We start from the raw sequence: 27,371 nt of genomic DNA, 5'->3' as shown, positions 1-27,371 counted from the left end.
TTCCACACATTATTGCCAAGTGACTAAGTTAATCACATCTGGTATTGATATTTAATAGGTCCAGATGTATTAAAAACTACAGATGGTTTTCATCCCCTACATATATATAATACATCATCTCAGAGTCTGAGTAGAAGAAACTAAATGCCCAATCTGGTGATATTATAGGAGCATATAATTTTCTCACGGTGCAGGATTTATTACATAAGTGATTCTTAATTTGAGGAACAAAAATAAAATGCAACCTTTATATTTCTCCCAATTCCAACTGTGGGATTAAAGGAAAAGAAAGTCTTCCCTCCTTTCCCCTACCCACTCCCTACCCTTCCCACTGGATGTAATTTTCATCTTGTCCAGCTTTCTTTTCCTTCCCCAACCTTCTCCTTCTGTGCAGTTTTCTCCTCACAGTCACTACCACCATCAATCTGGCCCCACATACAAATAACGTGCACTGAACACATATGGACCACCCAAAGGCTCTTCCTCTGTCCCAGGAATCTCTCACTTTTGGCCAAACCCACATCCATCTCTTATGTGGGAGAGGAAAGACAGGAACATTGTGTCCTCTCTTGGAAAACAGCTGCTGGTCAGCGGGGAGGAGCTACATATGGAAGGAGTGTTAGAGCCAGGCACATTGGGGGTATGTATGTGTCAGCTTTGATGGATATAGACATCATATGGTAGGTTCAAGCCCTGCCATCTGGACTATTTTTGCTACCCCTGATGTCTAGGCTGCACTAATATGAAATTGATTGTCATAATTTAATACTTTCCATTTTAAAGCAATTAAAAATAACCATAATTACTTATTGGAATATCTTCTCTAAAACCAAAAGCTGTTAAGAAAATGCTATCCATCCACCTGAGGAATGAGGGAACAAAGGGGCAGAGATCAATTCGTCCAAGAAGAGCAGGTAACACAGAAATGAGGAGGAAGTAAGAAAGGACAGGGAGAAGAGGGGAAGGGAAAAAGACTGACAACTTTCTGGCTAGGGCTCAACTCTTCTGAAGAGAATGGCAGCATTATAGAGTTAGGGTTGGAAGTCCACTCTGATTTTAAAGACACTAAGGTTCAGAAAAATTACTGCCATATTTGGCATTATTAATTTATACGTGGTTTTTGATATTAGAATGTAATCTCCTTCAACAAACTGGAAATTGAAGGGATGCTCATTGGCAGTGGGAAATTGGGAAATGGCTGAATAAACTGTGACATGTGATTATAATAGAATACTATTGTGCTATAAGAAATGATGATCAGGATGCTCTCAGAAAAGCCTAGAAAGACTTACATATGCTGATGCAAAGTGAAATATATTGTTTTAAAGTAACAGCGATATTAAGAGATGATGTGATTTACTCAGTCATGCTCAGCAATATAATGATCCAAAAGAAGCCTGAAAGATTAAGATGAAAAGTTACTATCCATACCCAGAGAAAGACCTGATGTTGACTGAATACAGATTGAAGCATACATGTTTTACTTTATTTTTTCTTGAGGTTTTTTGTTTGTCTGTACTTTCTTTCACAAAGTATTATGGAAGTGTTTTGCATGATGACACTTCTATATACTATATGAAACTGCTTGTCTTTCCAATGGGACTGAGGTGGGGAGAGGAGAGAATTGAGAAAGAAAAAAATTAAAAACAAATGTTAAAAATTGTTTTTATTTATGTATTAAATAAAAAAATAGTAATAAGTCTTTTTCATCATCATTATTTATTTTTAATTAAATGTATCTAGTATTTAATTTTTCTCTATGTATCTAGTATTTTTTAATTAAGTGTATCTAATATTTAATTTTTCTCTATGTATTTAGCATTTTTAATTAAGTGTATCTAGTATTTAATTTTTCTCTATGTATCTAGTATTTATTAATTAAGTGTATCTAGTATTTAATTTTTCTCTATATATCTAGTATTTAATTAAGTGTATCTAGTATTTAATTTTTCTCTATATATCTAGTATTTTTTAATTAAATGTATCTAGTATTTAATTTTTCTCTATATATCTAGTATTTTTTAATTAAATGTATCTAGTATTTAATTTTTCTCTATGTATCTAGTATTTATTAATTAAGTGTATCTAGTATTTAATTTTTCTCTATATATCTAGTATTTAATTTTTACGGAGAAAAATTAAATACTAGATACATTTAATTAAAAAATAAATAATGATGATTTAAAAAAAAACTTATTACTATTTTTTTTTTTATTTAACACCATTTATTTAATTATTTGTCATTAGTTACACTTGGTCTCTGCCATTAGAACGCAAGCTCATTAAGAGCAAGCACCGGGTTTTTGCTTTTCTCCGAATCCCCAGCGCTTAATATAATGTCTGCATATAGAGTGCACTTTTGTAAATGTTTATTAACTAAAAGATCGAAGGGTGCCTTTCATTTTCTTTAATGTCACTGACTTTCGCCCCTGCACTTCGCTTTTTCAAACGCAGGTTCTACAGTAGAGAGGGCGGAGCCAGGTAAGACAAACTTGGAAGAACAAGCGCCGTGACGTCACAAGGGCGGAGCCAGGGCCGAGTCCGCGCACCCTCGCTGCTTATCCTCTCAGCGCATGCTCACTGCTCACGCATCTTTTTTCCCGTTTCACCTCCTCCGCCCCCTGTCCCGGCACGAGGTCCCGCCTCTCCCACGTCTCCTTCCTTCCTCCCAGTTCCTTCTGTGTCAATAAAGTTGCGACTCTTTGAATCTCGCATCCGGCAACATGGCGGCCTCCATGCTGGGTTCTCTGCTGCGGTCCGTACGTCAGGTCAGTGGCGCGCGTAGTCGGCTCCCCTGGCCTCTCTCGGAACCCCGAAACTGACCAGCCCGGAGGCCTCCCCTTGGGGGAGCCGAGGGGTGAGCGCAGAGAGTGTAGATGGAGAGCCAGAAGAGCCTCCGAGGTCACTGGACAAATGATCAAACAGCCCCAGATAATAATGATGTCGATGATTAAAAAAAAGCAAAAGCAAAAAAAAAGCTAATAACTAGCATTTAGATGGTGCTTTTAAGGCTTGAAAGCGCATTTTCTGTTGCTAATAGCGGCCTGGGGAGGTAGTGAGTGACATTGTTATGGCTTCCATTTTACAGGTGAGGGGACGGGTAAACGACGTACCCAGGCTCTGAGCATATTTGAACTCGGGCCCGATCACTCCGAGGCGTTACCTGGCTCTATGTGCCTGGAAGTGGGGACGCTCTGGGAGGAATCCGCTTTGCTTATAACCCCTCCTCCGCAGGCCTGTGTCCCCCTCCCCCACTTGTGTACCTTTCTCTCCGCCTCCGCGGTTACGGAGTAATTGACAAATATTACAGCCTCACTTCACCCGGGAAGCGCGTGCTGTATTCCCCGTTTTATGGGGTAGGAAACTGAAGTTTGGAGTGCTGATGTGGCTGGCCGCGGGGTGTCCAAGGCAGGCAGTAAACCCCGGACTTCTAAGTCTAACCCTCCGTTGCCAAAGCTGCAGAAAACGGACCTGGAAGAGAGGGATCTCTTACAAGGCCTACTTTAAGCCCTTTGTTTTAAAAATGAAGAAACTGAGAAGGGACATTATTTGCCTAATATCAAACAGCCAAGATGGGCATTTGGACACTGCAGTCACGGAACATTTCCCATGACTTTCCTTCACATATTTTGTGTTCTTGCCAAACTGGCTCACTTGATATTTCTCCTAAATCAGTGTTCTCTCCCAGTGCTTCCAATGCTAGAACACATTCCCTCCTTATCTCTCTCTACCTCTTAAAGTCTAAATTCTTAGCTTTTTTTTTTTTTTTAAATAATGACAGCTCAGCTACAAATCCCTATTTAGAACCTTTGTTGACCCTCTCAGTTATTATATTCTTTCCCTCCTCAATTTTCTTGCCTTTCCTAGCCTCTGTGCATGTTATTTTCTTTCAGTGGGAAGTCAGTTCCTAGAAGGCCAGAATTTGTGGTTATTGCTTATGGGGTTTTTTTGGGATCCTCAGTATCTAGCCCTGTTCTTGATATACCTACCAACTGGTTAAAAATATTAAATAAAAGACTTCAAGGAAATATATGAGGAAGAGAACATGGGTTGCTCATATGGCAAGAACAAGGGATGACAGACAAGTGGTCAACTAGAGTGATGGAAAAATTGAGTAAGACTTCCAGTATATTGGGTGGACTTACTGGGAACTTTTGGGAGAATATTGAGAAAAGTCACATAGGATGAGAGTGGAATGAATGAATTGCTTCATCCATCACCAGAGGAATTTGTATACAAAAGAGGTTACACAGCTCTTGGAGTCCATGTCCCATTCCCCTTGTACATCCTCTTTGCACGTCCCCTTGCTTCAGGAGAGCAGACATTGTTTGATTTTTCTCTTTACTCTTAATACCTGGTATGGTGCTTTCTTCAGAACAAACACTTAGACACCAAATTAGAAATTAAGTGACATTTCACAAAAGCTGTCAAAGGAATAGAGGATTAAGACAAGGAACAAAGCATCAGTTTTACTGTCTCTGTTTTTTTCTTACCATCATTAGATGGTTCCTTTTTCAGGTACAGGACAGATACGAAGTTACTATGTGGACTGGAGAATGGTGCGTGATGTAAAGAGAAGAAAGATGGCTTTTGAATTTGCAGATGAAAGGCTTCGGATCAACTCCCTCAGAAAGAACACTATATTACCAAAAGATCTACAAGTTAGTTTATTTTTTTTTAAATCTCAGAAATTATACAAACGATTTCTCTTAAAACTGGCCTCAAACTTAACTGCCCCTTCACCCGTTATATTATCTTAATCATTGTGACATTTTATCCAACACGTATTTATAAACTATGTATTAGGTGCAAAGCGCTGTGAAAGACACTTCCGTGGCTAGTCTAAAACAATCAGAGAATTGGAGGGCTAAACTGGAAGGCCCACTTGAGGACCTCTTGTTTATCACTGGAAGTCAACCTGGCAATATCCATGACAGTTCCTACCTGCCTTTCAAAGCCATGTCCTTTTCTTTGGCTCAGTCATCTCCTCTCTGATCTTTGATTTGCCCTTTATTGTTCTCTAAAGATTTGACGCAACTTTTGTGTCTCCTCAAAAAGATTATATGAGGACAGGCTTTGTGTTTTAAACTTTTGTAAAAAGTTTTAATCAAGGGTGGGATTTTATCTATGATTGAAAGAAAATCATGGAAATCAGGAGGTAGAGATGCTCATTGGATTATAGAGTACATAAAAGGTGTACAAAGACTAAGTGTAGGAAGTGACTGGATTATGAAAGACTCTAAAAGTCAAATGGAAAATTTTACATGTGATCTTGGAGGTAATAGGGAGCCACTGGAATTTATTGAGTAAGGTACCATAGGCAGACCTGTACTTTAGGGAAATCACTTTGATGGCTATGTGTAATGGGGGGAGACTTGAGGCAGGGAGACCAATTGCCAAAAGACTATTTCAATAGTCCATGCATGAAGTAATCAGTAATCAGAAGAAAAAAAGGAAGAGATGACAGAAGTTAGCAACAGATTGGATGCAGGAGGTGAAAAATAGAAGCTGAGAATAAAGCTGAGGTCCCAACCCTGATGACTAAGAGGAGGATGGAAAGATAAGAAGAGAGAAGGGGAAAGTTAAAGAATTAAGTTTTGAATATATTGAATTTAAGAGAAAAGAATCAGCTTTAGTAGATTGCAAACTCATTCTGAGTCACCAGTGTGACACCCACAAAACCAAATGTTGTCTTAGTATGCACTGAAGAGTGATACTGTCCTGCACTGTACTGTCTTGGTTGGAGCACATCTGAAGTGCTTTGTTCACTTTTAGAAAGTCCATTCACTGACAGATAGAAACATGTCTAGAGGAGGGCCTGCAAGGCAATTCAGAAATTTGATACAGTGCTGTGGAAGTCAGCTGAAGAGATATTTAATTGAGAAGACTAGGGAGATAGGGGGTAAGAAAGGGGAGGATGTCTGTCTCTAAAATATTTAAAGAGCTCTCCTCAAGGAGAGAGATTTACATTTTTTCTTGATTCCAATGTGTGAAACCAAGATGTAGAGGCCACCTGGTTCAAGCTTGGGAAGGCTAAATATTGAACCCATCAGTGAGATGTAGAAGCTACAGAGATAAGTATAGACTCATTGTGAGGAAAAGCTTTTGCATAATTAGAACTGTTCATAAGTGCAGTGAATTGCCTCAGGAGAGTGGCTAAAAGACCCCTTTTCGGAAGTAGGGGATTCTTGCTGACTGGACTAGGTGACAACCAAGTTCCTTTCATTTCTGAGATCCTTTGAGAATTGGAGTCAATGCCTAAAAAGCCGTAAGAAAGAGTTTGTTGACCTCTGCCAGAGAATTCACGTAAACTGCTGATATTATGAATGATGATCTATGCAATAATGCTGCCTTTTCCCCCCTAGGAAGTAGCAGATCAAGAAATTGCTGCTCTTCCCAGAGACAGCTGTCCTGTCAGAATACGAAATCGTTGTGTCATGACATCTCGACCTCGGGGTGTGAAGAAGCGCTGGAGACTGAGCCGGATCGTCTTCCGGCATCTGGCTGATCACGGGCAGATTTCTGGGGTCCAGAGAGCCATATGGTGAATCGCCTTGGGCACCCCGCCACAGCAGTATGACCCGTACTTGAGTGTTTGGCATTGATGTTAAGGATTGTGATCCCCATGGGAACAAACAAGCAATAAGCTGTAGTCCCATAGGATAACCACTAAGAGTAGATTTTTTTAGTAGGGAAAAATCTTGTTATTGTAGAAATCTGTGAAGGACTTGGTCTGTGCCCGAATTGCTTTCTGGTCATTGAACTTGTTATTTCTGGTAAAGAAAAAAAAATTGATGTGAAGAATTGTGTTTTATGTTATTTCTGCTTGATTTAAAGCAAAAGTAGACTAAAACCTTGCTGCTTGAAGTGGAGGGGAAGGTGCCTGAATTATTAATGGAGCACAAGCTAGGGTGGGTCCCATGAAGCTGGAGTCAAGTCAGGTCCACAAACATTCATTGCCAGGCGTCGCCTTAATGCTGGGGATGCAGAAAAGGGCAGTAGGGAGAGGTCCTTCAGTGAGGGAGACAACAGAAAAACTAAATACAGACCAGGGGATTAGCTGGAGGTACTCCCAGAAAAGGCAAGGTCTGGAAAGGTTGCTTCTGAAGGTGGGATTTAGTCACAGAAGCCAGAAGAAGGAGGAAGAGAGCATGGGCCCCAGGACAGGCCGAGGGAGGACAGGAAGGAGGGCAATCCTGAAGCAAGGAGCCGTCTGTACTTTTAAGTCACAAGGATCAGAGCAAAGAGAAAATAGAAATGACAGGTTGGTACAGGGGGCAGGGTTGAAGATAAAACCCTAGGTCTCAAGCCTGGGTACCTGAGGGAGGATGGTGCCCTTGGCAGGAGAAAGCTTTGTGGAGAAAAAGATAATGAAGGTCTGAACCTGTTTAAGACTTGGTCCATGAGATAGCCAGCTTACCTTCTTATAGGCAGTTGGAGGTTGGGGCTAAAAAAAATAAATCTGAAAATCACCTACATGGAGAAGAAAGTTGAATCCATGGAAATTCATGAGATCCCAAAGCAAGCATTTGGAGGAAGAGAAGGCCCAGAACAGTGCTGGGGGTAGGCTGGGATGAAGGTTGGCCAAGGAAAGGGAGGGAAGGAGGAGGAGGGCAAAGGGATAAGAAGAGGCCAACGGACTTGCCCAGGGCCACCCAGCCTTGAAGTGTCTGAGATGGGATTTAACTCAAGTTTTGGAATTCCAAAGCCTTCTATGGCTAGCTGGCCAAGGATCAGATGGATAGAGAACCAAGAGAGCAAGGACAATAAGGCAGAGATCAAGAAGAACCTAAGCCACAGCATCAAAGGCTGCAGAGAGGAGAGGAGGCTGAGTGGATTGGGAATTTTTTCATATGTAGAATTGAGGATAACATTTGTCCGATTATCTAGCTCAAAGAATTGCTGTCAAAAGTATTTAATGAATATGAACTGTATTTAAATAGCATTTCTGAATTACCCCAATTTAATCCAGTTTTAGTTAAGTTTTAACAAGCAGAGATTGGGATAGAGGTTCTTAGTATTTTTACTGCTATTTTAGGAATTTAAATTTTTTGTCCCAAGGGAAATTACTTTCCTTCTTTCCATTTATAACTTAAGGAAACTTTTACATGAAATTTCTAATATTGTCCTAAAGAATTAAATACAACTTTTACTGTTATATTCCTCTTCTGTAAATAATCTCTAGCACTTAATAAATGAAAAAAAAAAAAAAAAAAAAGAAAAGCCCAAACCCCAAACAAGACAGATTGCTAGTTATTTTTTCTTTTCTTTATTTTATTACTGTTATTAACTGTTAAATTCAGGAGAAACTTGAGATTAGTTTTCACCATTATAGGCTCATTTGCTCAGTTGTGAATTTTTTGTATATTCTAAAGTAATTTAATATCTATAAACATGCCTTGTTGATGACACCTGATTATTAAGTTAAATTTTAAAATTCAAATCAAGTGCTCTTTATACCCATCATAACAATAACTGAACATTCATTTTCCCCTACCTGTTTCTTAAGAAGCAAGGGTCAACTTTATACCATAATTTCTTAACCCAAGCTCATAACTCATTTTATACCTGCTGCTTCCAAAGTACCAAGTTGAAGGACTCAAGAATAAATGTCCATGCCAATCTTGAAGGAAAAGCAAGAATACTTTGAATGTAGGTTCAATCCCTTTAATTGTGCAGATGAACAGCAGAGATAATGAATACATAGCTTTTTAATTAGCAAGACTTGAAGTGAGGAAACGACCCTTTTCCTTGCACACAAAATAAACAGGGCACTAAGGCAACTTTCCTTGAAAGAAGTGTTTTTAAAATAAGCATGTTTTATTTTAAATAAATCCTCCAGCATGAAATGGAAAGAGTTCAGGGTCTTTGCTTGGAAGAAGGCTGTGTAAACAATATACTTGTCAAATGCATCTGTGCAGCTCAGCGACAGTTCCTTATTGGGAAGGATATTTCCACATTGGTGGCTGAAAGAACTTTTGTCTCAAAATTCGCTTTCTCCTTTGGCTTGTTTCTCCCTTGATTCTACCCAGGCTTTATTAATAGTTCTCTTCATCTCATCATCACCATCTTCATAAATTTTCTTCAAAACATTCATCAACCCCTCACTAGGATCTGTGTCATTATCGAAGGAAGATTTTCTGTAGAGAGAAAGAAAACATTAAAGCTTTACAATAAAGCTTCTCTGCAGTTAATAAACAGTAAATCAGGCCATAGGTAAATAAAGTAAATAAGTGTTTTCTATGTTGTACATATAATTTGTGCCACTTCGAACAGCCAGTTAAAAAACACAGTACTTTAAGAGAACAAGCTTAGTTAACTTAAGCCTCTCTTCCCTAACTCTTGACTAGATGCTTCATAGAAACTTGCCATCAATTCACAAACTGGTTGGCAGAAAGGAGGTGCTAGCTAGCTTAGCTCAAGAGCATGATATATTAAAAATCTAATACATATTCTCTTTCCCTTACCCATCCACACACACACCCCTATATAATTATCACTAGACTTAACAATGTGACAAGCTAATTCTTAGCCACTTGCTTTCCTTAGGATCTGCTGTGATAATAGAGAAGCAGCAAAACTTAAAGAACACCTTGATCTTTACTCCTTTCATGTCAGGTTACCTCAAAAATAGGAAACAAAAATCAGTCTGTAAAAGCTTAAATGTCTACAATAATGTAAGTGACAATTCTTAGAAATATAAAGAAAAAAGACTCACTCCTTCTCTTTGCATTCTTTCTCCACCTGGGTCAGGTAATCCCATTTCTGTTCCTGCTTCTTTTTGCATAACACAAGAACTGTATCAGTCTTGATCTAGAAGAGCCAGTGAAAAAATACAAACTTAAGATGTGACAGATTTTCCCTGAGTATACTTTAAATACTTATTAACTTTTCCAATCCAAAACAAATAATTAATTGCATTATCTCATCTGACTCCTAGAACACTACTCTAAGGTAAGCTCAGAAAAGTAGCCTGACTTTCCAGAGGGACAATGAGCAGTGCCCAGGACCCCAGCTTTATTTTCTGATTTTTGTCTAGTAATTTTCCTAATGTGCCACACACACCATAACAAGAACTGTAACAATTTGTAACATTTATGTTTATTAACATAAATTGCTTTAAAGTTGCTTTAAAGACCAATGAATGTGTTTTGAAGATATAAAATGCCCTAATACCCAAGGGACCATCATTTTATTGTGAAAATCCCAATTCTGCCATTTACTATCACAGTTGCTTGGATGACTCATTTTATTTGGAGAGGGGGATATTTCAGTTTTCTGTTTGTAAATAACCAAGTTGGCCTAGGTGACCAACAAAGTTAATTCTAATTCTAAAATTTTTCCAGAGGGTGCTATTGTTGGTAAAGTGAAGGGTTGTCATGTAAAAGGGTATAGATTTGTATTTATGTGATCACAGAAAACACAAACAGGAAGCAGATTTTGACTTGATATAAAGAAAAAGATTCCTACTAGAGCTGTTCAGAAAGTGAATAAAGCTAGGCTATCCCAGTTGTTTAAATAGTTTTCTTGTCATGGTGAGGTATTATGATTATCACATGTTGGAGACAAAAAGACTCCTGCTAAGATGGAGATTTTTCTGGATGACCTCAGCATTCCCCTCCGATGATAAAATTCTGTGATTCCAATCCTTATATTTCTTATCCATGTACTTCTCAGAAATCCTCCATAGATATTTCTGTATTTCTTTGTATGTTTCAGCTTAACCTCTTTCAGTTCCCTAGCTAATCCCCTCAATGCTTTTAAAAATGTTTCCCTGCCCACAGATTTCTTTTGTGGACACTTTAAAGTTTAAATATGTCAATTCTACCACCATCATTTATATCATTTTAGAAATAGTGGCAGGCCTGTGTTCTGGTCTCATCTAGAAATGCTCTTGGGACAATAATTCATTGATGTTTTTCATCAATCTTTTTACAGACTCATTTTCCCCCTTCTTTTTTCCCAATGATTTGTGCTAACACACTGTTCTTTATTTTACACTACACCTCCCTTTATAACATTTTGTGAACAAGAATTTATTTTGAACTTTTGTTGCTATGGCTCTCCACGGAGATCAAATGTTTGCTGAATGCAACTAAGAAGCTTAGTCTACTTATTGTGAGGACTTTTTTCTATCTGTTGAGCTTCCAAGGAAATGATATTGGCATCATTACTTTTATCACCTATTACTATACATTTATCTCACTATGAACAATTTTATGATTTGATTTATTGCTCATTAATCTCACTTTTCTACCAATTAAACTTTATTGAAAGCTTTGAACCTCTCTGGAAACAATTGAGATTAGTGCTTTATTTTCAAAGGTCATTTGTATTTTTAAATTTCAACCACTGAAAAAACACAGATGGGACGAAAAAGTCCCCCTACTAACTAAACAATGCCAACAGCAGAAATCAGGAGTCCGCAAAACTGTGTAATCTTGTGCCAATTGCCCAATTTTATCTCTTAGAAAGAATTACAGAATGGTAAATAAATATAGTTCCAGTATATGATGCTAATTAGAAATAATATGAGGCTAACTTTATATTAGTGATGAATATAGATTATAGAAATTTTTTTCCCTAATTTTCTTTTTTAGTATTTATTAAACTTCCTGGTAGAAAAGAGCCTTAAAAGGTTGGCTTTATTAATATCTTAATCTAAATATTTCTCTTGAGACTGAGTTGGACGTGCAAGTGGCCACTCTGGGGTCTGACCCCACTGCTGATTCACAGAAGCTGTGACCACTTCTATTTCCAATGTGGGCCAATTTACCTGGTGGTTCCCCATTTTCAAGGTAATCACTATATTAATGCCAGACTGTGCTGATACCCCAGTGTTACAGGAGCAACCTGCTAGTAGCTGCTGGGGATACTTCTGACCAGCAAAATAGATCCCCTCCATGTGAGAGGACATCAATTCAAGGAGACTGAGAGGCAGTTGCATTCTCTGACCTCTCTCCTCTTCCCTCTGATTTATTTCATTCCTAAGTCATAAAGCAACATTTGTGTCAGTAAAGACTGATTTGCAATTCCTTCAAAGTGTGTTATGATTCATGGCTGTGGGGGTTTCTGGAGAACTGACCTGCCCCCTAATATTTAGGCATAGTCCTTAACACCCCAGTAGCTCAGAATTTTCAAATTTAAGGAATCTATCAACTTAAACCCATTGTCCTTTGTATCAGGATTATAGGCTTGTGCTATCACACGCCTGGCCATAAATTGCCACCATTGTTCCCCTTTGTATTTTTTTTATGTTCCAAATAGATTTTCATTATTTCCATGATATATCAATCACTTCCTCATAGTTAATAAAAAAGTCAACTTCAGCCCAACTTCTGAATTTTCAATTAGCAGGGTCTGAGTTAATCAGGCTACAATATACAATGCAATCAGACAATATGTTTAATAAAAACAAGGAAAAAGAAGACTCACCTTTCTTAAACTACCTTCTATAGAGATGGGCTTCAAAAGATTGTTGACAGTCATAGAGTAATTTTTCCCATTAAGATTCTTTACAAGAACTTCAAATGACCTTTAAAGTAAATAAAATGACAGATGCATTATCTTCTTGATTTTTTGAGATTCTTAAGCTGTTAAGATGTCAAAAAGTCTGAGAAATTAGGGTTTTCTTTTAAGGAACATATAATTCTGCTTGCTTCTTGCAGAATTTGGTGAATAAATATAAAGACAGTTTTTTGTTTTTTTTTTTTTCAGTGATAGAATGGGGAAATTGATTATAAGATTAAATAGATTTGAAGGTTGCCCACAGAAAATTTTATGACTAACAAAACAGTCAATGAGCCAAGGTAATGTATTACAAATTATATTGTATACTTACCTTTCCTTGAACTGCACCTGTACATTCTCAGGGGGAACTTGCTGAACACCATTTAAAGTGATGTAGATTTTCACATATTTATCTGATTGATCCCATCCTACACACACAGAAAAGTAAATCAGCCAGACAATTATCTGAAAGTGCTCCATAATACAATAGGTAGCTATGGCCCATAATATTACTTGGCAATAAAAATAGAAAATGGAGGGAATGTAATAATGGCAGTGCTTCTTATGAATACAGTAAACATTTGTAAAATACCTTATTAGTTGAAAATCATTTCTCACAAGAATGCAGTACAGAAGGTAATCCTCCATTTAACAGATGGTAAAACTCAAGGTTGGTGAACTTACATGATTTTACCTAGTAAGCTAAACTGCAATAATTCAAACTTAATTCTGTTATATATATATATATATATATATATATATATATTTATGTGTGTGTGTGTGTATGTGTGTATATCCCACATTGCTGTGCTGACGCCATAATATAATCCCTTCAATCACAAAAACAAAATCTAGAATTAAGCAAAAAACTAGAAAAGACTTCAGAATCTTTTATAAATGTGAATGCTGAATATATTCTGGCCATGTACCTTCTCTTCCACAATTATTCTAGTGGTCTACTCAGTTCCACCACCTGGCATTTAAAAACTTTTGGTTTCACAGCACTTTTCTATTTCTTTATGCTTCTTTAAATGTCCAGTTCTTCATTCAGTTACCTTATAATCAATCACATTGTTCACAAATCCCTTGTGTCACATGAATATAAAGCAGAAAAATCAGGGCTTGAGCTCAAGTCTTGTGCCTCATAGACCAATTATCAAGGGATTTAGAACCAGCAAGGTACCTTAGAGATACTCCCATCTAAACCCTTCCATATTGTAGATAAGCAAAATGAGGACAATAAATCTTGCTCAAGATGTACACTAATCAGCAGAGGTGGACTCTGAATTGAGGGCAAACTGGACCCAATCCAGATAGGCCTATTATTACATCACTCAGTTTCCCAATCTTCAAAGACATTAGTAAATTCCCTTTATTTATCTTAAAATCCTACTTATTCAGGTATTAACAAACATTATATGCCTCATTGGTCTTTAGCTTTTCTTTGTATCCCTATACTGCTTAGCTAATAGTAGATAGGCACTTAATGTTTGTTGACTAACCAGATTTAAAAAAAAAAAAAATTTTTTTTTAAAGAAAATCTTGTATTCCTTTCCCCACACTGCTTTAAATTTAATGAATCAATATTAACATACACATAAAAAGGCATGGTTTAATTATCAGGATGGAGTAGAAATGTTGATGTTATGTAAATGAATATTAACCAGGGGAGACTTCTAACAAAGAAGATGTTGAGCCAAATTTTAAATAAGAATAATGCAGGAAGGTAGAAAGAACACTCAACTGGAAATCAGGAACTAGGAATGGAGTCCAAGCTTCCTTAACCTTTTTTGCGAAATGGACCCCTTTGTCAGTCTGGAGAAGCCCATGGACACCTCAGAATAAAGTTTTTAAATGCATAAAATAAGAAATAGGATTACAAAGAAATCCAATTATACTGAAACATCAAAAAAAAAAAAAAATTAAAACTAAAGTTAATGGATTAAAAACCTGTTATCCACCAAACTCTACTAATTAGCTACAGCATATATTCACTACTTCCTAATGCAGTCCATTCTATCTTAAAAACAAAAAACAAACAAACAAAAAAAAAAACCTTCAAAATTCTACTTAGAAGTTCTTTCAAATGAATTAAAATCTATCTCTATTTCTAGATCTGCTCTCTAAAGCCAAATAGACTTTCTGCCACAGGACAAGTCTTCAAATATTTGCAGAAGAAAACATTCCCCCTATTAATTTTTCTCTCTTTTCCAAGCTATACAGCTTTCAGAATTCTTTCAACTAAACACATTCACAAAACATTTTCAACCCTTTGAGCTTCATTTTGTCATATTTAATATCCACTCCAAAACCAGTGATTCTGCTGTAGAGATAGATTCTTTGTCTCAGGTAACTTTTCTGGTTGGTGTAGCAAAGGACAAAGAAAAACTAGAAAACATTACTTTGGATATAGTAGATACCAATCTTTCTCCTCATTGCTCCTCCCGTTCTTGCACTTGTCCTTAATTTAAACAATCTCATTCTCTTGCATAGGCCTTTTGTATGCAGCATTGTTTTTCAGCTATATTACTGAAAAACAATTCCTCAGAGAAAACAAGAATTGTGAGACTCTCTTTCTTTTTACCATTTACAATAAAAATGAAAACAAAGAAATTAATATGTGGTGAATTCACAAATAAGCAAAAGAGCTGAATGTGGGAGAAGTAGCCATACCATAATTGTTGATTTTCACTGTGTACCCAACTGAAATGGGGGCAACCACAGCTGCTGGTTTCTCATTATCAATAGTTTCTCCTTTCTCCTGTCCCTTCTGCTTTGTCTTGTGCTTGATTTCTGCTTCTAACTTGGACTTCTCTGCTGTTAGGACATCACGAACTCTTTTCCTAGTGGCCTTTCCCAGCAACTCCTTTACTTCTTCCAGATCTTTGCGTAGCTGTTTAAAGTCAACAAAATATGTTTACTATGACCTAAAGGAGCAAGATCCATCTATGATACTCAACTTGTTTTCTAATTGCTGAAATGGAAATAGAAATAGAAATAAAAGTTCTATTCAATGTTATTTTGCCTTGGTAGAGGCATCTCAACATATGACTCACAAAAACAGATTTTGCTTAAAACCTTCCTGTGAAAGGAAAGCAGCTCACCTGAGACAGATCATGCCACTTTTAGATAAGTTTTCCCTTTTTATCCAGTCAAAATTTGCCTTTAAACACACACAAAAATTCCACCAATTGTTTCTAATCCTCCCCCTTCCCCGCAAGGTGGGACCTAGCAGAATAAATTTTGTCACTTTCACAGTGACATCACTTACAAATACTTATAGTTATCATGCTTTCTCTTCTCCAGGCTGAACTTTCTTAGGATCAATTACTCTCATGCAATGACACCTAGCTATTCAGGCTGTCCTAATGTTCTGTAGCTTAGCAAGGCCACACCTTAAAAGTGACACCTAAAGGCAACATATAATAGAACTAATGTGCCTTACTGGTCTAGGAACTATGCCTTGACCTCTCTTAAGGACTCTAAATTCTAATTAGCTTTTCTGCTCTTCCTATTGAAAAAAAAAAAAAAAAAAAAAAAATTGGGGGGGGGGGAGACTTCCCCCCCTTAAAGTTATCGCAAATTAAAAGTCAATTTTGAATTCTTTAACCAACTTGACATGTTTCACTGGATATTTTGTAATGTTTTATTCATTACATAATGAAAAAAGAGCTCTATAATTAGAGTTGGGAAGAATCAGAGAAATCTACTACTCTGCCTAAAACATCTTAAAACAACGATTATTTTCTTTCTGAAGCTTTACTATGATTGAAAACCCGTAACCTCCCTCAAAACTGCAAAGTTAAACTAGATGGGCCAAGGTTCCTGTTTAGCTCTAGATCTATGACCCTATGAAGTGGGAATACATATCCACAGCCCACATTTCACACAACTTTTATGATTATGATGCTATACTGTCTACCAAATTATTGGGAGATTATATTTACACTGTCATCCCTGTGGTATCAGCAAATCTATGATTTCTCTGAGTGCACTTAATGTGTTATCAGTGCTGATCTTTGTAACTTAATGATGTAATGGTGGCTTCAACAGTAATGGCATATCTACTAATGTTCAGATCACACATAGGGTATTGCTGCTCATGGAACAAACATTTATTTTTTTTATGTTAAAGCAGATTTATCTAATATTTCTTTATTTCTAGTTATTTTTCTACAAAATGAACTCGGACGATTTCTTAATTGTCAACACACTCAAATTTTTGTCTGGGGTAACATGCAGAAATGATTTAAAAATTATTGTTCATCCTGTATTTTATGGAAACTCCCAGAAACCTAATTATCTTTGCCATCCTAATTCCTTTGTAGTTCAGCCTTGGATTCAAAGGGCAAAAAAAATTGAGGAGTTGAGGAGGAGGGGAAGATGGCAAAGGCTAAATGGGAGAAGGGAAAACAACTGCAAATGATCCCCACCCACTCAAATCACCTTTCTGAATAATTGATAGCTGATCATCATAAGCCATCTTTAAAAAAGAAAAAGATAAAAATTTAAAAATACCTATATGTTGTTTTCTTTCACACAAACATACAAAAGCCTATGTACAAGCTATCTGTTTATTTTAAAATTCTACCCTGATGAAAGTAGAACAAGTACTTTAATGGGTTTAAATGGCTTAAAAAAAAAAAAAGGTTATCCGATAGTGAATAATTTGTATATGGATAACTGCTAATACAGTTCTCAAGCAGAGTGACACTTTAATCATGATTATTAAAAATAAAAACACCTTATTTAGAACATTAAAAAAAAATTCAATACCCAGCAAAGAAATTTATAAAGTTGCCTTTTCTAATTTAGCTTCATAAATGCATTGTTCATAGTGGTTTTCATATTTAATTTGATATAAATCAGAAAAAGACATTTTAGTTCAAAGCCTCCATTTCTATCCTAACATTTTTATGGAAAAGTAAAACTGGGAATATGTAATGTATTGAAACATTTTACCAGAAAAAAAAAAATCAGCAAGAATCAACCCAAAAATTTATTTATCAATTCTTTTAAATAAAATTCAGACAGACTGATTAAAAAAAAAAAAATCATTGATTATAAAAAGTTTTTAGACTATTAACCACCAATTAGTCAATAAAATAGTACAGAGGAAGGAGAATCAAGAGTTCCATAATTATCAGGAGAGGCCTACATGAAGAAGAAGAAGAGAGAGGGAAGAAAGGCAGAAGAGGGTCAACACAGCTTAGAAAAAAAAAGTCAAGATGATCATCAACAGTGTCAAAGGCTGAAGAGAACAAGAAGGATGAGTGGTGGGAAGAGTCCTCAGATTCTGGAAAGATTAGTTTCTGGTGAATTTAGTTAGAAGTCTAACTACAGGGTTGAGAAAGAAAAAAAAAAGCAATGGAAACACAGATTGTAGACAAAGTCTTCTTTGGGAGCTTGGCTGCAAAAGGGAAGAGATCGGCCACAGTCTGCAGGTGGGGAGGGATAATGGCAGGGACTCAGGCATGTTCATGTTTGCAGTTACTAGGAAGCACTAGTAGATAACAGGGAAGGGAAAAGGACAACTAAACAGTTGAGAAAGGGTTCAATCTGTTAAAGAAGGAATAGGACAACTCGTGCATGTAGAAGTGCTTGCCTTGGCAAGGAAAAGAGCTACGTCAATGTAAAATGGGGTAAAGATGGTGGCAAAAGGTAAGTGATAGGAAATGGAAGAGGACAGAAAAAGAAGGATAAATTGGCCTCAATTATTTCAGAATCAGTATTCATCACTGCTATGTCCCTATAAAGTTCCATTTTGGGACCTTTTGTCTATTTTGGTCATTTGATCTGCCTTCATCAGAGTTGTGTAAATTATTATATTTACGCAGATGACTCCCAGATCTACCTCCCTCCCCAGTGTCTTTCCTTAATTCTAGTCCTGCACTGCCTGCTTCCTAATGGATATTTTCAACTATATATTCTTTATAGACATTTTCAACTCCACATATCAAAAATGTCAGTACAGGAAGGAATATTGCTTATAGTTTGCAACATTTTACCAGTAAAAAGTTGTACAAAAATGAAGTTGATAAGCGATAACTCCATTAAAGTGTCAAGAGTTATGAGAGATGTGATTGATATGTGAGGATGACTTTTAAAGGATATGGGAAAGACATACAGAAATAAAATTGTTCCTGTCTTAAAGGAAGTTACATTCTAATAAGAGAGGGCATATTCACATAGATATTTACATCAAGTCTATACCAAAGAATCGAAAGCAGTTTGGGGACGGAGGAATTTCCCTAAATTCACTCCTCTTCCAAAATAATATTAAACAAGTAAAGTGCAAATCACCAGGTTATTGGCATTTAAACTTCTCAAAAGTTGCTCCTTCCTAATTCTTTAGACTTTATACATTTTACTTACCTGTCCTCAAACCCTCTGGTCCAGTCTATGTATATACTAGCCTCCTTACTATTTATTTAGTACATAGGACCTTCAATCTCCGCTCCTTGGCTTTGTCTTGCCTACACCCCATGCTAGAATTCCCTCCCTCCCCATTCTGACCTGTTGGGACTATTGGTTTCCTTCAAGACTCAGCTCAAGTGCCATCATCTCCTCCGGTTCGCATTTCCTAGTTTCTGATAGTGCGCCCTCCGTCCCCAAACTGCTTTCGTTTCTTTGGTATAGACTTGATGTAAATATCTATGTGAATATGCCCTCTCTTATTAGAATGTAACTTCCTTTAAGACAGGAACAATTTTATTTCTGTATGTTATTTCTTTCCCATATCCTTTAAAAGTCATCCTCACATATCAATCACATCTCTCATAACTCTTGACACTTTAATGGAGTTATCGCTTATCAACTTCATTTTTGTACAACTTTTTACTGGTAAAATGTTGCAAACTATAAGCGATATTCCTTCCTGTACTGACCTTTGGCTGACTAACAATTTTGATCATATTCCAAGAATCATAGCAGCACAAATCCAGAAGAACGGACAACAGCCCTTTAATGTATTCTTTGTCATTTGTCCCATTTCCAATTTTGTAGTTATGCATCTCATTAAAAATGTATTTCCAAATTGCCTGATAGAAGATTACTAACTCACATCTAAAAAAAATCTCTACTCAAATTGTGGCTGCTTCTCAGTCCTTTATGACCCCGTTTGGGATTTTTTTAGCAAAAAACTTAAGTGGTTTGCCATTTCCTTCTCCAGCTCATTTTACAGATATGGAAACTGAGGCCATATAGTCTCAAGCCAAATTTAAATTTAGGAAGATATCTTTCTTGACTCCAGGCTCCCATTTTATCCACTGCCCCATCGAGATTACCCCTAATAAACATTAAAAAAAAAAAGTTGCCTAAAACCACGAGGTAGATATCTCCAATTTGTTGTTTCTTCATCTATAAAATAAGAATGCCTGCTTTCCATTCACTACCGCATTTCGTACTTTTAAAAAGTTCTAAGCACTAAAGCTGCATTATTAACACTCCTAGAAATAATCCTAGCCGAACCACTCCCTTCCACAGACAAAACCGAAGCCTGTAAGGCTCAGTCACTCACCCAAGATCACGTAATTAGTCAGCGGCAGAGCAGGACCCAGAAACTCGGTCTCGGTACTAGGATAGTTCTTTGTATTCGGAGCAGAAAGGGACGGCTACGTCTCTGGGGGTAACCCTTTCTCCGAGGGCTGACGTACACATAGAAACGTAATTCACTAGAAACCTCTCCCCGGTCCTACAATTTGCAAACTTAAGTTTAAAACCGGAGAGCCAAATAAGTGCACGTCTTAGGCCTAAAACACACTTTAAGTTCAGAGGCGGAAGGAAAAACCTATTTCTTCCTAGTGTATCTCTAGGATACTGAGCACTGCTGCTAAGCGCTTTGGGTACCGACACTCTTTTTCCCCGATTAGTCCCTAGTGGGGATGACGAGGAACAAGATGTAGAATGTTCCGGACCCTCGCCCACCACAGACAGAAAACACCAGCGCCGGGAGCAAGGTCATTTCCTCGTCCCGTTTACTTTGCAAACACCCGCCAGACGCCTGCATCCAGCACCTTCTCCCACCCGCTCTGCCCAAAATTAACTTTCGGGAGTCACCCGGGCGGGTGAGAGGCCCTCGGCCCACCCAGCCGAAATGCTTCCTCCCCCCAACCCCGTCACTCCGAAGTTGCACGCTGCCCTGTCACGTGGGTAAAGGAAACGCGCCGAGGGCCGGGAGCGATCTGCTATTTCCCTAGGGTCGGCACGAGCTGGGGTGACTTTAGGCGTCCCCCGAACCCGCCACCAGTCGCCCGCTATCCCGCTTATGTCTCGCCCAGCTCCCCGAGTCCGCAAGGAACTTTCCCGCAGGAGCCGAGGCTTCTAGGGCCGCACCACTACAAACCGGAAGCCGGCGGGAGAAGGGGCTGTGCAAGAAGAGGGTGCCGGGGCAGCCGCACGGCCCGAGCAGTGCTGCAGAGGATGCTCGAGCGGCTAGAGGATCGCAAGGGCGGGAAGGCCGCAGGGTCCGGGGCCTTACCTCCTCCAGAGCTGCCGCCATGGCTTGCCGCCACCGCCAGGAGCAACGCAAACTGCGGTCACACAGAAGGGAAGCCTGGGGATCCCGCACCGCAAGGACTTGGCTCAGAGGGTTGCTACTTTCGCCGCCGCCGCCACCAGTGCGCAGACCCGACTGGCACGAGCTACTGCTCACAGCGCCGCCTGCGCACGGATCGGACGTTCGCGGTGTGCCTTCTAGGACGCCTGCGCGAGGATCAGTCTGGAGAGAGTCGTTCTTTAGGCCGCCTGCGCAAAGAGAGGCCGGGTGCGACCCGGCCTGCTTCCCGAGCCGCGCCCCCTTCGCATTGCCCCTCCCTTCCTCTAGCGCGAGGTGTCTCTGGAACCTTCGTGAGGCACCCACGTGGAGCCTCCGCCAAATCCTATGCCCCGCCCAGTCTTTCGCGCACGCGCCAGCGTCGTGCGCAGGCCTTCGGGAGCTGCCCGGCCTTTGGAGGAAAAGAACACATCCTTGGCAGCCGCTACCTCCCTGTCCCGTCTTTGCTTGCGCAGCCGCAGCTCACCCTATGACCGGAAGGAGTTCCCGATCGTGGTTGATCCGTGGCTGGGCTCGTTGCGTTAGCGATTTTGCTTCTTTTAATTGGCTGGGCTGTCCCGGGGCCCTGCCATCTTGCTTAAGATAAAAATTTCGAAGTTTGTGAACCCCGGTGCGGACAGGGCCAGCAGAGGGAGAAGAGTTTGATTTAAAGCGGATGCCTGTGGGGGTCATTACTGTTTGAGCTTTCGTTACATCACCCCCGCGGTGACGTCACAGCCAATTTGGGGGACGGGCGGGGCCTTGACCTCCACGGGGGAGGAGGAGCACCTTTTGGAGGGGGGGGAAAAGAGTTGCCGCCTGCTGGACCTGGCTGCCTCCCCCTTACATATGCTCTTATGCCTGTCCCCGGGCCCGCTTCTCTGGCACCTTACGGTGGGGTGGGGACTGAGAGGAACCAGCGTTTATTAAGCGCCCACTCCTTGTGGCAGGCTCCCCTCTAGGGTTTGGGGCTGCCAACACAAAGGTGAGACCCGCCCGCAAGTCCTTTCTTCCTCTAGACAATAAGCTAATCCGTGGAGACGTCCCGACCAAAGCCGGCCGGGGTGATTTCGGAGGGAAGTCGGGCCGCAAGTCCCAGGGGCTTCCCCCCTCCCCCAGGCCATTCCCGAGGCCCGCAGGGAATTGTGGGATTACCACATCAGTTTGGTGCAAGGGAGAGCGATGCTGTTACATCTTAGTTACATTTAATGCCTGTAACCTTGAACCAGTAGTTCTGCCCCATTCCGCTTCCTTGGAATGAGCCTTAAAGGCATCCAGTTCTGAGACGGTGCGTGCCGGGGGACAGTCGGTGCCTGGGCACCCCTTCCGGGACCGAGGCAGTCACGTGCCGGGCCCTTGCTGCCGGCGTCAGCCCCAGAGGTGGGAACCGAACTGGGCTTTCTGGCTCTAAAAGTGGCAAGGCCCTCCGGAGCAGAGGGATGGAGCCGTGAGACCTGCTGTAGAGAGGTCCGACACTCCTGTGGAGAATGGGCGTGGGGGGGAGTGAGATTAGATGGAGGAAAACCACTTGGGGGGGTAGGTGATAAGTGTGAAAGAATCCAGAAGTGTCTCCCGAAGGACGGGGCAGAGCAGATGTTTTAAAGGGCCAAACAACAGAAGCGGAGGTAGTGAAGCCATCCCGCCAGCCCCAACCGCACACAAATCACTATGGCAACAAGCGGGCAAGATGTAATCTCACTGCAGATGTAAAGAAAGTAGCACCGGAGGCCGCGCAGCAGGATTTTGGCCCAGCACTTTTCCCAGCCGGGCATCTTCGAGCTCTTTGCTTTCCTTTGGGTGGACTTAGGAGGAGTCAGGCTCAATGTAACTACACTGCACAGCCCTGCGTGCTTTTCTATATGCATTGAGTAATCACATGCAGTTTCATCAAGGCTTTAGGACCCCCCCCCATGTTAGCAAACTCCTTTAACCTCAAAATCTCCTTATTTTAGAATGTAAATATAATTTATAGAAATCCTCGTTCTTTGCTAGATTGCTGATTTCTTTAAGGAGTCTAGCCTGCATGCTAAGTGTGGAAATCTCAATAAAATGCTTAGATTTGATTTGGCGAAGGCTTGAGTCGCGAGTTCTTTGAGAAAACACCTCACCAGATTTCAGCAGTAAGAATAGGAGACAGTCTGCGCTTGGGCCCAAGGTAAAAGCCCAGAAAGTCCCAGAGTGTAGAGCACGAGCTGAGAAATATGAGAGAGCAGGAAAGACAGCATGATGTCAGATTGTAAAGGGCCTTGAATGCAGGCAGAAAGGTGTGAACTGTAGTAACCGAGGAGGGAGCCAGTGAAAGCTTTTGTGGGAGAATGGATTGGAGTGGGGAAAGTAGAGACAAAGACCTGGAAGGGGGTTTACGGTAATTGACTATCCCTCAGAACTAGAGGCTGGATTAGACTTGGCAGTGGAAACAGCCGCTTCACAATCTAGGTTCCAACCTCATTTCACAACAGTAAGTAAAGGGCCGTCTCTGGGCTCTTCCTCCCTCACCTCTCAGAGCATTTGATTTCTTCCTGGGTAATTTTGTTTCTCCCGCCTGTTCAGACCACTCCCCCTTTTCACTCAGTTGCTGGATCATCATCCAAATTGTATCCCCTGGACAAAGGGTAAATGTGTGCTAATCATGGATGTCCCAGGCATCTCATTTTCTCTGCATCATTTTTTCGTGGTGATTTCTTCATGAAACTTCAATTAACTAGATGATAATCCAGCCTATGTGTCCAGACCCAGTCTTACCTCCTGAACTTCAGTTTCATATTACCAGATGCCTGTTGGTCATCATATCCTATAGGTAACGTAAATTCATTATTTCCAAAATTATCTTTAGAATATTGCCATTAGTTTCTGTCTTGAATATATGTTCCTCTACACTTCCCGTTTTTGTCAAATGTAGCACCCCATTTTGCAGCTTTGACATCATTCTCCATTCTTTCCCTTACCTTCCCATATTCTTTTATTTGCCAAGTCTTGAAGATTAGACTAGTCTGGAAGATTCTATCTCACAACAATTCTCAAACCCATCCCCTTTTTATTCCCATTGCTAAAACCCTAGTATTAAATTAGATAACATTTGTAAAGTACTAGTTTACAATGCTTGGCATAAAATAGGCACTTAATAAATGCTTGTTTCCTTCTCCCTTTTAGGCCTTTATCATCTCTTCCCACCTCAGGTAGGTGGTGCAGTAGTTAAGAGTACTGGGTTTGGAGTCAGGGAGACCTGAGTTCAAATTTAGCCACACACACACACCAGCTGTGTGACCCTAAGCAAATCACTTAATCTCTCGCTTTTGGTCTTTAAGAGCCATCACCAAATCAAACTCTCTAGGAATTTCAGGGCTATTCTACGGGTTGTATGAGATGTCTGTAAAAGTGCCTGGCAAGTATAGACATTTTATAAATGCTTGCTTCTATTTCTTTGAAGATTATAGCAGTCTCCTAATTGGACTGCTGGCTTCTAGTCTTTTCTTGTGTCCAATTCATCTAACATACAACTGCCAAAATAATCCTTCTAAAGCACAATTGTTTCTATGTCACTTTGCTGCCCAAGACATTGCTGTGATTGTCTGTTGCTTTTAGGGTAAAATAATACGAAGGCTTCATCTTGGCCTTTACTACCTAGCTTCCAACTTAGTTTTCAAGATTTTAACATTATTTCTTTTTGCATATATTACATTTCATTGAAATTAATACCACTAAACAACCCAAAGTCACAAATCTTCCAGATCCATTTCTTGGCTCAAGCTGTTCCCCATGCCTAGAATTCATTTCTTCTCTTCTCCTCTTCTTAGAATCCCTACCTAGCTTCCCTCATTTTTAACCCATGTTCCCTCTCCTATAGAAACCATAAGTATTAGTACCTCAATCCTTCAAATCATCATGTAAAAACATATTTGGGTGCACCTTATGTAATGCTGGAGAAACTGAAGCAAGATAGAGATTTACTGGGACCAAATGGATCCATGGTTTGATCCCAGGGCTAAATGACACTATAGTCTCCAAGAATCCAGCAAACAATGAGAGTTTTCAGTGGCTCAGACTGAGACAGGGCAGAGTCAAGGTGCTGAGAGCTGGATCAGGACTCTGACAGGGTGGGGTGAGCCTCTGGAGAGGGGGTGACATAATAGGAGGAGGCACCCCTAAGATGGGGAGAGGCATCTTGATAAGAAGGTACTGATATTCTGATAGATTGGGATGGAGAGAGACATTTTGATATCCTTATCAAAATTTCCCTTGTATATCCAAAAGTATCCTTTATAAAAATGTGCTTTTTAAATAAATAAAAACAGAGAAAGAAAATCATTCATTCAGTGAAACCAATTAAATAGACCAAAAAAAAAAAAAAAAATCTAACATTGCACTGCAGTGTTTCACAACCTTGGATGTCCCTCCCTGTAAAGCAATTGTGAAGTGCTTGGCCCATAATAGCCACTTAATGTTATTTCCTTCCTCCCTTTAGCCCCTAACATCTCTTGACATTAATTATTCCCATCATCATCCCCATTCCAGTTGTGAGCCAGATCTTCTCATATCTACTTTGTAGCCAAACTTGTTTAAAATTTTGCAACACTTTTTTGGGGGGTGATTATTGTTCTTTCCAGTTGCATTATGGTGTTCACTGTGTTCTATTTCATTTTCTTACAGCACAATAATGGCTTATATTCATGGCTCACAATTTGTTTTGCCATTTCTCAAAATGCTTCAAAGGTCATCTACTTGGGTTCTAGTTCTTTGCTACCAAGAAGTGCTGCTATAGCATTCTGGTGTAAATGAAGCTTTGATGATGTCATCTTTCTGCTCAAAATCCTTTGGGGTTCCCCCAGCCTGATATTTAAGCCTCTTAATCAAGCTCCAGTCTACTTTGTCCAGACATATCACATTATTTCCCATCACTGGGAATAAAAAGGCTTTGCAGAATAATTAAATAGGTTCAATCAACCAGGATGACCTCAGACCTACTATGTACCTTGGAAGGGAGGATGCAAAGACAGATGTGAAACAATGCATGCCCTCCAGGAACTTGTATATGTATGATACCTATGTAGATGCAAAGAAAACATTGAGAAGAAGGGATTGGGGGGAGCTAGGGTAGGGTAAGGGGGCAGACAAACATCTTGGAGTCCTCAACATTTATTAAGCACTTACTTACTGTATTCCAGGGACACTGTCAGGCTCTGATGATACAAAGGTGGGCAAAATATAGTCCCTGCTGTCAAACAGCATGTATTCTAAAAAAGGAAGACAACATCAAGAACTAGGCGCATAAAAGATCTATTCAGGGTAGATGAAAGTAATGGGGAAAAGGAAGGCCTGGGCAGCTGGGGGAACCAGCAAATTCTCCTGTAGAAAGTGGGATTTCAACCAAAAGCTAAAAGAGGCCAGGGACACTGAGGTGGCAATGAAGGACAGAGCATGGGGGACACGGGAAAAGCCAAGGCCAGGAGAACGGGGGGGGGGGGGGGTGCTCTGCAGGGAACTCTCAGGAAGTAGCTGAAGGAGAGGTGGAAAGGGTGGAAGGGCCAGGATACACCCGGAGGTGTCTGATACTGAAGGTACGTCCCGGAGCAGGACTATGGCAAGGCCCTACTGGGGCAGCCCGGAGGTGAGAGCACAGAGTGCCGTGCTTAGGAAGAGCTGAGCACAGATGCACAGATTTGGCTTCCCTGACCGGACCGTGTGACCCTGGACCTGGAGTGGAGACAAGGCAGGAAAGTTGATGAGACTGCTGTAATTAATGGAATAAAGGGAGAAGCAGCGCAATCTGGCAACTGCTCTGACGTAGGGAGTGAGGTGAGGGTCATGCCTGGGAGGAAGGTGGGGCCTTTGACAAACTGTGAAAATTGGTATAGGGGACGATTTTGCTGGGAATGTGAGAAGTTTACTTTGGGGCCTGTTGAGTTTAAGATGCTTTCAGGAAACCTGATCTGAAGTGTCCAACAGAGAGCAATGTGAGCTTGAAGCTCTGAAGGAGGAGAGCCTGGAGCTGGGGATCTGCAGAAGGACAAGAAGGCACCCCACTACAGGGAACAAGAGTGCCAGGCACAGGCTGTCCACATGCACCTCATGGGGATGCAGCCCTCCTGCCCAGGTAGTCGCAGGGCCCCACTGGATTCGGCCCTCATCTCCCTGGGTGCAGGCCAACTGCCGGGCCCCACATGGATGTGACCCTGTGCTCCCCTGATTCAGGAAAGAGCTCAGGACCTCAGGGCCCAGCCTAGCTCAGGCTTGCAAGGGGTAGGAAGGTGGGGAGATGGGGGGGGATGGAGCAGGTGGAGGGGAGAGTCAGAAGCATCTACAACTTACAAAAGCAGGCTCCAGGGGGCCA

At 40.3% G+C, this 27,371-nt stretch overlaps 2 protein-coding genes across 3 annotated transcripts; one reads left to right on the top strand and one right to left on the bottom strand.

Moving 5' to 3' along the window:
- Positions 1 to 2,628: 2,628 nt before the first annotated feature.
- On the top strand, positions 2,629 to 6,801 carry MRPS14 (mitochondrial ribosomal protein S14). 2 transcript variants are annotated; one of them, XM_074308417.1, is made up of 3 exons: positions 2,629 to 2,768; positions 4,503 to 4,661; positions 6,366 to 6,801. In XM_074308417.1, the coding sequence occupies exons 1-3, from the start codon at positions 2,724 to 2,726 to the stop codon at positions 6,546 to 6,548; spliced, it is 387 nt and encodes a 128-aa protein (XP_074164518.1). In that variant the 5' UTR covers positions 2,629 to 2,723; the 3' UTR covers positions 6,549 to 6,801. The 2 variants fall into 2 exon arrangements, with proteins under 2 accessions (XP_074164518.1, XP_074164520.1); XM_074308419.1 differs by lacking the exon at positions 2,629 to 2,768 and adding an exon at positions 2,832 to 3,088.
- Positions 6,802 to 8,651: 1,850 nt separating this feature from the next.
- CACYBP (calcyclin binding protein) lies at positions 8,652 to 23,106 on the bottom strand. Its single transcript, XM_074308416.1, has 6 exons — positions 20,990 to 23,106; positions 15,184 to 15,403; positions 12,842 to 12,938; positions 12,436 to 12,535; positions 9,719 to 9,813; positions 8,652 to 9,140 (listed from the first exon to the last, which is right to left on the bottom strand). Exons 1-6 carry the CDS (start codon positions 21,008 to 21,010, stop codon positions 8,984 to 8,986), a joined length of 690 nt encoding a protein of 229 aa, XP_074164517.1. The 5' UTR covers positions 21,011 to 23,106; the 3' UTR covers positions 8,652 to 8,983.
- Between the last annotated feature and the right edge of the window lie 4,265 nt (positions 23,107 to 27,371).

The sequence above is a fragment of the Sminthopsis crassicaudata genome, chromosome 4, assembly GCF_048593235.1.
Source record: "Sminthopsis crassicaudata isolate SCR6 chromosome 4, ASM4859323v1, whole genome shotgun sequence".
Lineage (NCBI taxonomy): Eukaryota > Metazoa > Chordata > Mammalia > Dasyuromorphia > Dasyuridae > Sminthopsis > Sminthopsis crassicaudata.
The sequence above is the reverse complement of the archived record's forward strand: the minus strand, read 5'-3'. Positions and strand labels throughout refer to the sequence as shown.

What these genes read in the sequence shown, in the direction of transcription:
- MRPS14 (XM_074308417.1), top strand. Translation starts at nt 2,724, where the DNA reads ATGGCGGCCTCCATGCTGGGTTCTCTGCTGCGGTCCGTACGTCAG. An exon ending in TGCTGCGGTCCGTACGTCAG is followed by an intron (nt 2,769 to 4,502) that starts GTCAGTGGCGCG and finishes TACCATCATTAG; the next exon opens with ATGGTTCCTTTTTCAGGTAC. An exon ending in TATTACCAAAAGATCTACAA is followed by an intron (nt 4,662 to 6,365) that starts GTTAGTTTATTT and finishes TTTCCCCCCTAG; the next exon opens with GAAGTAGCAGATCAAGAAAT.
- CACYBP (XM_074308416.1), bottom strand. Translation starts at nt 21,010, where the DNA reads ATGGCGGCAGCTCTGGAGGAG. An exon ending in AGTGAAAATCAACAATTATG is followed by an intron (nt 12,939 to 15,183) that starts GTATGGCTACTT and finishes CTGTGTGTGTAG; the next exon opens with GATGGGATCAATCAGATAAA. An exon ending in AAAGAATGCAAAGAGAAGGA is followed by an intron (nt 9,141 to 9,718) that starts GTGAGTCTTTTT and finishes TTCTCTCTACAG; the next exon opens with AAAATCTTCCTTCGATAATG.